General features: G+C 40.1%; 1 protein-coding gene across 1 annotated transcript in view; it reads left to right on the top strand.

Moving 5' to 3' along the window:
* Nucleotides 1-10336, top strand: part of kmt2ca (lysine (K)-specific methyltransferase 2Ca) — a 158754-nt gene extending 148418 nt beyond the window's left edge. The window contains exons 55-61 of the mRNA XM_059524358.1: nt 268-404; nt 1301-1443; nt 7996-8164; nt 8681-8797; nt 8901-8974; nt 9311-9419; nt 9512-10336. Of these exons, the coding sequence (XP_059380341.1) occupies nt 268-404; nt 1301-1443; nt 7996-8164; nt 8681-8797; nt 8901-8974; nt 9311-9419; nt 9512-9604 (842 nt within the window). The 3' untranslated portion in view covers nt 9605-10336. The remainder of the gene's footprint in view (nt 1-267; nt 405-1300; nt 1444-7995; nt 8165-8680; nt 8798-8900; nt 8975-9310; nt 9420-9511) is intronic.
* Nucleotides 10337-11406: the final 1070 nt, after the last annotated feature.

Below are 11406 nucleotides of genomic sequence, written 5' to 3' on the forward strand. Positions count from 1 at the left end.
AACAAGTGTATAAACAGTAGTGAACCTGAATAAACAACAATGCATACGAATAGAAATGAGATTTTTCCACACCTTCTATTTCAGGGTGTTGTAGTTAATTTTGCTATCACATTAACAATATTATCTGATTCTTCTTACAAAAAGGGTTTGTACATCAGTTCTTGTAGTGATAAAGAAGTCATTGTCTGAGAAAACACTATTGTTTTGAATTCTCCAGTTGTTTTCTGGGAGGCAACTTTATAAGAATTTCCTCATGTTGTGGTACAGGTGTGTGGGATAAAGTTCTGGAGCCCGTGGCTGAGAGAAGGAATGAGACGGGATCTCTAAAGCTCTTCCCAGTTTACCTGAAGGGAGAGGATCTGTTTGGACTAACTGTATCTGCTGTTACCAGGATTGTAGAATCTGTAAGTGATAGTCATAATGCTTTTAAGCAGTTATTGATTAACGAATGCTCAGAGCTGCGTTTCCCAAAAACATTGTGAGCTTAAGTACAATGTAGGCCCATTGAAACCAATGGAGCTACGATCAACTTAGGCTTGCCATACTTTAGGGAAATGCAGCCCTGATTCAGCACTTGACAGACAGAAATGTTTTAGATGTATTTTGTGGGTGTGGGAAGAAGACAGAAATTTGATTTTGAGAGGAAACGGCAAATTAGATTTCTAAAAGCACAAATTGGACCACCCATCTTTTAAATTCTCATTGTTGAATGCAAGCTTACATCTCAACTTCTGTATCTGTTCCAGTACCCAGTAGTCTTTGCAAATGACAGCTTTTCTACTTAAATGATGTATCTCCTGTATTAAGTTTTCAAGTGTGCATTAAACCTGCAAGTGTACATAGAACTTCTGAATTCCCAAAGTTTTTAGAGCTTTATTCACATATTTTGATATTCAATACTTTGCACTTTACAACTGAAGTTTTAAAAACTTCTTAATATCTGTTCAGTAGTACCTAAGTAACAGACATAACAATTCATTGTGGTACTTTAAAAAATCAGCTGCAAAGTTGATATAAAATAATAAAATATGATACTGTATCAGCAGTATTATATTTTGTAAATCATGTTTAGTAATTAAGTGTGCATTAAGGTCACTGAGCTTTGACATTCCATTTATGTCCAGTACATGTGCTTTCGAGTGGCCAAGTCCATAGGTCTGGGTAACGGAACAGATCCTTTTGTTTTTTTGTTTGTATTTTGGATGCCATAAAATTCCATTTGCGTTTTAATTATTAATAAATGAGATCTTCTTTGTAAACATTCCTTTCTTAGTAATCGTATTGTAATCTTTGTTTTTAGCTTCCTGGAGTTGAAGCATGTGAGCAGTACACGTTCCGTTATGGCTGTAACCCACTGATGCAGCTGCCCTTGGCCATTAACCCTTCTGGATGTGCCCGCTCTGAACCAAAAGCTTGCACACATGTCAAGAGGTTCGTGTTAAGGTATTCTGTATAATTTAAACTTTATTTCCCGTCCATGTTTGTATCGGATTTCCTGCTTTCCCTGTGGTCTGTGAGTGAACATCCATTCATGTCCCAGTTTAGCCTGTGAGCTTGGTTTGCTGTGAGTTAATATGGCCCTCAATCAATCATTAAGCATCTATTTTCATATGAAACAACGGAGACTAAATGATGAGAATTGGTTCATTTAGAGTTGGACATGGACAAAAAGTAATGCAATTCAGTGGAAGTCAAGAACAGCTGTTTCAGTGATTCAAACTAATGGATTACCAAAAAACGATTTATCAAAAAGAAGTGAGTAATTTGTTTGTGAAATCAGACTACATTGTTCATGTTGCTTGTTTGTGTATACATCTTGTTTGTTTAACGTCTTTGCATTATTTCATTGCAATCTTTCTCTGCACATTCAAAAATGGCTAAGATAAATTCATTTGTTTTATTATGGCACTGTAGATTCATCATAGCTGAAGAAAAGACTGTTATTAGAGTATAATACTAGGGTTGGGTACCAAAACCCCGTGCCAATATGAATCAGAACGCAGATTTCGTGCCTCATCTCAGTGCCACTTAAATGCTTGAGCGATCAATTTAAGTATTTGTTCTCTGTTTCTCCGAAATGGACATAAGGATCACTGACACCGCACATGAAAAATAATTTTGCCAACTGAAAACATTCACGAGCGCAAGTAAAAAAGCTCTAATAATACAAATCCAATACATCTTTGCAGTAACGCAAGTGTCCATGTTGTTTTCACATTCCAACTTAAAAGCACAACTCTGGAAATGAGAGCATTCGAGGAGCATTTGAATACAGCAATTGCATTTGCCCTGATGGCAGCAGGTAGATACCGTTAGCTAGCTAAGTTAAACATTCTTAAATTAAAATGCCTAAAGCTAAACTTCCCTTGCAATGACTTGCAATGATAAGTCTCTAAACCTGTTGTCCAACAAAAGAGAACATTAATGTTTTTACTCCACTACTGTTTCCTTCTGTGATCTGATGTGGCTTCTTGACACAAAATGAGGCAGAAAATGTTCTATACTGTAAAAAGCATATGGTAAAAAGGCTATGTTGATTAGCAATGGATTATACATGTACTTAATTATGATGAAAATACCAAATATGGCTTGAATAACAGATAAACTATACATTGTCGCAGTGTTTATTGTATGTTTTTATCATTCAAAACGTTTGTATCTTCTGTTTACTCCGTTACAGCTATAGGAATGCCTTTGTCAATATTAGGGTTCTCTTTCAAGCATTCGTTTCGGTGTCTCACTTAGGGCTGCAACTAATGATTATTTTGATAATCGATTAATCTGTCGATTATTTTTACGATTAATCGATTAATCGGTTTATGTCCTTATATTTTAGTTTTGCCCATTTTCCCCCCCAAGTAAATTATTAATAAAGGGTCTTTATCATTCAGCATAGATTTTTAAGAGATTTTAACCATTTTGCATTGTCATATCCTCATCAACAATATACCTGGAGTTTTGTTTTATTATGTGCTAGTAATACTTTGTCGAACTCTTCTGCAATCAAAACACTGACCCATAGCAAATTTCACAAGGAGATTTCAAATAATGTTTTCACCATGGCAGTCCTTAGAGCTCCTAAAGTAGTTTAACATCCCGAACAAAGCTTATTAAGGAATCTTTCAGAACATATTTTCATGAAGAAGAAGGATAAAACAGAAATAAATTGCAGTACATTGCATTTTATTATTTACTCGGAAACAGCTTTATAGCTTTTGCTGTGAAATTGTAAACAATCCTTCGAAAAAAGTGCCAATGGCATGAAACCTGAATGGAACTCACATTTTAAAGTAAAATCCATAAGAAAAAAAAAATTGGACACACAAAAAAACTGCTGTGTGAAAAAGAGCAGTGAATACTTAGAAAAAAAATGCATTTCAAATATCTTTAAACATTTACCTCTCTCATTCAGTCATAATTAGGCTGCAAGACTGAATTATTAACTGGTAAACTATAAACTGATCACAGAACATGTTTGTAAATCTTTAAATGTTAACTGTTAAAGAGCAAAGTTATTAGCTTTTAAGACTAAACATTTGCAAACAACATTGTACTGGAGAATCTGCACAAATAAAAGTCTTAGGGGCCGTTCACATAATCGCGCTTAAAAAAGGGGAAAAGGGGAAACGCGTGGAAAACGCTAGGCGCACCGCTTTCTCCTTCTTTCCAAAGCGATCGGGCTCTTGCGCCCCTGAGGCGTCTGCCTTTGCTAAGCAACCATGACGTGCTCTCTCCTTGAAAACGCAGAAATTTCAGCAAAGGATAAATGGATTTGCAGCTCTAAAAATCGCACCCGCGGTACGCTTGCGGCTCTCTGAAAAGTTGAAATGTTTTTAACTCGATGCGGTGCGGACGTGCCTGGAAAAACGGGCGCGTCGCTTCCATTATGAGCGCGCATACCTACATTGGAAATAACGAACTTGAGCGCGCAAAAGACGCGATACGTGAACGGCCCCTTAAACAGTTCAGTAGAGCAGAGTTTACAGGTTAATCTTCTTTTTTGAATGCTTAAAGTAAAATACTCCCACATCCAGCTGAATGCTGCAGAGACGCTGTTCGGGAAGCACGTGACATAAAACGAGGCCAGCTATTGGCTATTCGCTACTTCTCCTGCTGTACTGGCTGAGTAAAACCTCCGGTGGCTCATTACTGCCACACTTTGGTCACCGCAGATTTGAAATATGCACGAAATGAGCCGCTTATGGCAAATAAAAGTTATTTAGCAACTAATCGATGACTAAATTAGTTGACAACTATTTTAATAATCGATTTTAATCGATTAAATTGATTAGTTGTTTCAGCTCTAGTCTCACTATGGGATACGCCCCTTCCGCGTATTCCTCAGAAGCCCAATTCCATTACGCCAGCCCCAATTGGCTGGCAGACATGACGTTGCGTCAGGGAGTGGCTCCCTCCTCTCGGTATAAAAGGAGCGACGCAATGTCATTACGACATTCAAAAACCTCTTCTTGCTTCACACCAGAAGCCTACCCAACTCTGCTAGCTATCAACTAGTCTCCACGCTGGTTGCTGGCTAATCATTCTGGTACTGTGCATATAGACGATCTGTTGGCCACCACGCCGCTTTCGCCTACCCCTCAATCGGCATTCCAGCTCATTGTCAGGATCATTCAGTACCGCGACTATGGCTGCAGCAATGCAGACTACCGTAGCAAGCGAGGGAGATACGCGGCTTTGCTCATGCGGGAACAAGATCTCATGCAAAGACACACACCAGGTCTTCTCTGCATGTCTTGGGCTGAAACATGCTCAAATGGCGGTCGATAGTCCCGGTTCCTGTGAGCACTGCGCGCGGTTCACAATGAAGAGCCTCCGTCGCAGGTTAGCACGCCAAGCTAGCTTGTCTGGCCATGATCCCCTCATGTCGGCTAGTCCCGCTCCGGTTCCCACCCCTAAGGTACCTATTCCTGTGGAGCTGCCCACCACCGCAACTTTATTGTGGGGTGAACAACTGGATGTATGCGACCCTGTGGCTGGTGTCCACAGCACGGACGAGGAAGAGGAGGGCGCATATGAATTTGAGGAAGAGGGGCAACCGGATTTCCTTCTCTCTGAAGAGGAGGAGGATTTCGAGGATTCCCCTTTTCTCCCCCCTGCACAACCGGCACAACCCCTCGCGTTATGAGGGGAAAAGGCTGCCGAGAGCTAAACGGGCAGCGAGACAACTCCTTCCAATCTTTCCAGAGCTTCTGGAAGAGGTTTCTGTCACCTGGAAGGACAACCCGTTTACTAGTAAAATGCCCGTGCAAGGGGGGTCTGCGCTCGACGTGGAGGGTATGGAGAAGAAAGGCCTTCTTCGTATGCCCCCCATTGAGCCTTTAGTCGCAGCGCACCTGCATCCAAAGCATACGGGGGCTGCGAATCCAACATTGCCATCAAAAGTGGACCGCTTCCAGTCAAGCATGACGGAGCGCGCTTACAAAGCAGTTGATCTCACAGTCCGGGCCATGAACGCCATCTCTCTGCTCACGGCATATCAGGTGGAGCTACAAGACGAGGTGTCTGACACGCCAAGTCAGACACAGTGGGAAGAAAACTGTGTTGTCACAGATCTCTCGCTCCGTCTTCAGAGATGTGCCGTTCAGGCAGCGGGCAAGGCCATGGCCACAATGGTCATTCAGGAGAGAGGACGCTGGCTTAATTTGGCGAATCTCTCTGACAGAGAAAAGGAAGCCACCTTAGATGCACCGGTCGTCGCAGAGGGCATTTTTGGTTCAGCGCTGACATGGATGCAGAAGAGATGCAAGAGAAGAAAAGGGATGACGAGGCCTTGCAGCTCTGCATGCCAAGAAAGATGCAGACTGCGCCCCCGCCACCTCCTCGGCAGTTCAGAGTGGATTACCAGAGCAGAAACCCGCCTGGCCCAGGAAAAATTATCCGCCCGCGGCTGCTCAGACGGACCAGCCGGCCCCTCGCCCTACCCAGGTGATGAGGAGGAAGAAGGCCATTTGCAGGGGGTCTTCCTGAGGGAAGGGGGCAGAGGGCTCACAACCCCCCCCGTTCGCTAGTCCCCGACCCTCAGTTGTTCAGCGTTCAGCAGAAAACAAGTTCAGATGTTTACAGATGTTCTGTGGGGAAACCAGAGCCGAGCTGGTCCAAGGGATGCAGAGCAGTGAAGAGAACGAGAGACGGTGCAGTGGTGTACACCCACCCACTTGTCACAAGCACTTTACATGCTCAGAGTTCAATAGTTTTCACTGTTTCCCCCATAGATGTTGCAAAATATAATGCCCCAAAAAATGTTGCAAAACACTTTATCAGAACACAATGTAACACCACACAATGTTTCGACTCGGCCACACGAGTACACACAGTCCCGTTGGGTGCTGAGAACAGTACAGTACGGTTACAAACTGCAGTTTGCCACTTCTCCCCCGCAGTTCAAGGGAATAATTTATTCCCAGGTGCGGGTAGCATTGATACATGTTCTTCAGGATGAAATTACCTCCCTGTTGAACAAAAAGGCAATACGAGTGGTTCCACCCGACGAAAGTCACAGTGGGTTTTACTCGAGATATTTCCTAGTCCCAAAAAAAGGGAATCAAGCTCTCCGCCTTATATTAGATCTTCGTGCACTGAACAAATACCTAAGAATGTACATGTTCAGAATGATCACTCATTCTACACTTCTGAAACTGGTGCGCCCAGGCGATTGGTTTACGTCAATTGACCTGAAGGATGCATATTTTCATATAAAAATATATCCACCCCACAGGAAATTTCAGAGGTTTGCATTCCTCAGCGTGGCATACGAGTATCTAGTCCTTCCCTTCGGCTTATCTCTCAGTCCGAGGATATTCGTGAAATGTACAGAAGCGGCCCTTGCTCCGCTCAGGGAGAAAGGCATTCGTCCCGCTACTTACATAGACGACTGGCTGGTGACAGGTCAATCAGAGCACAAAGCAAGAGATCACACAGCCGTGCTCCTGGAACATCTACAAAAACTGGGATTAAAATTAAACATTCAACAAGTGGAATGTCAACGATATGGGCCCTCTTTAAAGGAGTTACGTTACAAGATATTTGTGATGCGGCAAGTTGGTCCTCACCGCACACATATGCGAGGTTCTATAAACTGGATGTTACAGCTCAAACGTTTGCACATGCTGTTTTGAGCGTTGGATCTTAAGTGTTAATCAGCCCAGTAATAGTTATTTGGTTGGCAGGAGACTTCGAGACAGGCTATCTGGCAATACGGGAGTTAGGATATCCCATAGTGAGACACCGAAACGTATGCTTGAAAGAGAACAATAGGTTACTTGCGTAACCCCGGTTCTCTGATAGCATTAAGTGAGGTGTCTCGCCAGTTCACCCTCCTTGCTGTGTGAAGCGAGGAAGAGGTGTGCTTGTTTTGAATGTCGTAATGACGTTGCGTCGCTTCTTTTATACCGAGAGGAGGGAGCCACTCCCTGACGCAACGTCATGTCTGCCAGCTAATTGGGGCTGGCGTAATGGAATTGGGCTTCTGAGGAATACGCGGAAGGGGCGTATCCCATACTGAGACACTTCACTTAATGCTATAAGAGAACCGGGGTTACGCAAGTAACCTATTGATTTCCTAAGTTCTATTCCTTCTGAGATGAACATGTGGAGTTTCTGTGGGAGGGCGCCCTCTGGCGTCCAGTATGAATGAAACAGGCCAATCCATCCTAATTTTTTTTTTAAAGTATCGTTTTAGGTACCGATGCCCTTTTAAAGTTATTGATTTGGCACCGGTATATATAAAACCCTATATAAAACTAGTATACAATTGGAGAGTTTCTATTAGTACATTCGGTCTACTTCAGCAGAATCTGCAACTGTATCATGCAACACCAATATTGGAATTTTCATTAATGGAAGTAAACGGCATAAATGTCTTCACAGTTTTTTTTTTAAAATTACAGCGAAAAGTGTTCTGAACAGGACCAAATATAAGCCAGTCCCGTTTGTTTGTTTTTAAATGAGACTCATATGCTTATGTTTCTGATTCAGGCCTCATACCCTCACCAGCTTCTATAAGACCCTGCAGAGCGCTGGGATCCCGGCTGAGATGGGTGTTGCCCCATACAGCAAGCAGTTTGTCCATTCCAAGTCCTCTCAGTACCGCCGAATGAAGGCTGAGTGGAAGTCCAACGTCTACCTGGCTCGTTCACGCATACAGGTAGAAAGATCAGAATGGCTTAGAATATTAGAGAAAATAATGATCATGGGATTTAGTAGCTTAAAAGACACTGTTGGCAATAGCATGAATAAAAACATAACCACTCATACAACACACACACACCCAGATTGACCTTGTACATTTGACAAAATGTTTTATATACACAAGTACACTATGCCAGATGCTATTTCCCACAATACAGTGCACTTAACTCATCCTTGTATTTTCAGTATGAAGAATAGTTAACATTGATTTTTTTAAATTAATTATTTTTTCCGCATTATTTAACATTTTACATGCTACATGAAGTGGATATGGTACAATGCCATAGCATTCTACCATTTAAAATGTTGATTGTGTAATGCCTACTGTTACATTTGAATACAGTAAGCAGTAATATAATAATACAAATAAGTTAGCTTAATGAACTCAATATAGCTCAATAAGTTATAAACACTCTTTTTATGTCTTGGCCCAAACCTGTAGTAATTTGAAATTTGCATTATTTTAATTCAGGGTTTAGGGCTGTACGCTGCTAGGGATATTGAGAAGTATACCATGGTTATTGAATACATTGGTACCATCATTCGCAATGAGGTGGCAAACAGAAGAGAGAAGATGTACGAGGCACAGGTATGCATTATAATAAAACTCAATCTAAAATAATATTAAGTCAAGTCACAAGTGCGACTTCTGTCCATGTGTTTTTATTAATTTTTTATTTTTTATTTTTCAGAATCGTGGAGTCTACATGTTTCGCATTGATAGTGAGCATGTAATTGATGCGACTATTTCAGGAGGACCTGCAAGGTGGAAAATAAACTTTTTTTTATTGTTAGTTTTTAAATGCCAGCAGTGGTAGCTTTAGACACTAGGGACACAAACAAACTACACACAAGTACACAAACACACATGCTTGGCCAAGGCCTTGTGTGTGTGTGTAAGTGCTCATATAGATGCTGTAGCTTTTAATATCAACTGCATACTAGGATTATGCGATTAATTGATTTCTAACACAACAGAATCATCTTCCATAGCTAACAACATTTGCTTTCACATGCATTCTTGTACTATGTTTTGGCCTCACTTGCTTATTCTGGGTCTACTAGTCAGTTTATTTCTAATTTATTTTTATTTTTTCACCAGGTATATCAACCACTCCTGTGCACCCAACTGCTTTGCTGAAGCTGTAAGCTTTGAAAGAGGTCACAAGATCATCATCAGCTCCAACCGCAGAATCCAGAGAGGCGAAGAGGTAAAGCTAGTTGATCCTGCCAGTCACATCTATGAAATGCGGCCCGTTGAAATTGAATAATGTGGTCACTTTTTTTCTCTTTTCTTTTTCAGTTGTGTTATGACTACAAGTTTGATCTGGAGGACGATCAGCATAAAATCCCATGTCACTGTGGTGCAGTAAACTGCAGGAAATGGATGAATTGATAGATATCAGTGAAACGATTGACAATTGAACATACACATTCCTTTTTATTTATTTTTTTTAGGCCCAGGAAATTACTTCAATTCTGATTTATATATATATATAATTTATAAAATTACAGACAAAAAAAAACAAAAAAACATTGTCAGTGCATGATGTAGGCCGCAGAACTGTAGGTGCTTTTAAAAGCATATCGGCCTGGTGTTTAAAATGAAACGACTCCTGGGGACTGTTTTGACTCAGTGACAGAAAGAGTTGATGTAGTATGATTGAGCACCTTCACCTAAAAGAAAAAATAAGCGGCACACTGGTAACTCTGAATTGCAAAGACAATGTAAATGAAAAATGTATTTTTCCTGCATGAGAGATGAGACGATGCGCTTCGGCAGATGGCGAGCGAGTGGTAAACAGGATTTTCAGGTTGGCTTAGGCTTGAAAGTGCTGGCCACGGCCTTATTTAGATAAAAAGAGGCAGGTCCTCTGGGTAAAATATATACATATAAATATATACACACACAAATATATACACAAATAGTTACAGAAATGTAGACACCACTGAACAAGGAATGTACTGAGAAGACTTCCTTAGGGGTAAAGCTAAGGGAATTATTAACTTGCACTAAAACCGAAAGATACAGTTTAAATACTTGATTCCATGAGTCAGTTTATTTTTTTCCTTTGTTTTGATTTCTGTAAAATAAGAGACAGCTTTTGTATTTATTATTGATCGAAGCTATTTTTTAAAGATGTAGAAAAGCAGAGAGTTGAGCTGCTGGGAAAGCCTTCCGATTGGTCAGAACATGTTACTTTATACAAGTGTAAATATTCGTCTATAAATGAACATTTTGAAATACTCGACCAAATGCTACCGTAACTTTATCATAGCTGGCTGGGTGACCTTTTGTTTGTTTTCAACAAAATGAAAAAAATAAAGTTTAAAAAAAGTATTTAAGAAGAATGTCAAGATATCATTTTGAGAGTATATGTATTGTAAAAAAAATAAAAAAAATAAAAAAAAACCTATTGTACAGATTCTGTAAAAAAATGAATTCAGAGTATTTTTGTTGTATTTAGAATGTAGAATCAATATTGTCTAGAATGATCTGACCACTTGAAGAAAGGTTTCCTTACTTTTGCTTTTTTGCCATTTTTTTTATTTTTATTATATTTTCGCAATCAAAATGAGCACCAATCATGCTGAGATGATTGTGAAATCTTAACTCTGTTCATCAGATTAGTGTGAGCTGTGAATTCCCATTTAAAGCCCATTAGGCATTTGATAGTTCCCAATAGTGAGCACTAGCTGTTCTTAGCCCTCCACAGCATAGACTCACGTTTAGAACTTCAAAGATGAAGTTCAATGCCTTTCACATTCAGAAAACTTAATGCGTAGACATTTAATGAAATGTAAAGTATGCTTCTTTCTTGTTTACATTTAATTAATAAAAGAAGACTTATTTTTGGTGGTGGTAAAAGTAAAAATCATGGTATGATGTCACACACTCAATGAAATAATTTAAACCTGGTAGTAGCACTTTGCACACCAGTTTGAAATGAAGTTTTTTTTTTCATGTGCACAACTAATGTGGACTGCAAATGTTGGTATTCTTAAACAGTCCTGAGCTTGTAATATACATGGCATGATGTATTTTTTTCAGTTTTCAGATAAATCGGTTGTACATAATTTCTCAGTGACTGGCTGTAATAAAATTTGTTCATGGATTTTTTTTCCCTTGTACAATATTCATACATTTAACAGTATTTGTCTTTTTTCTTTGTCCTGTATAGTAGCATCCAATGTTAA

Source organism: Carassius carassius, chromosome 35 (assembly GCF_963082965.1).
Source record: "Carassius carassius chromosome 35, fCarCar2.1, whole genome shotgun sequence".
NCBI classification, from domain to species: domain Eukaryota; kingdom Metazoa; phylum Chordata; class Actinopteri; order Cypriniformes; family Cyprinidae; genus Carassius; species Carassius carassius.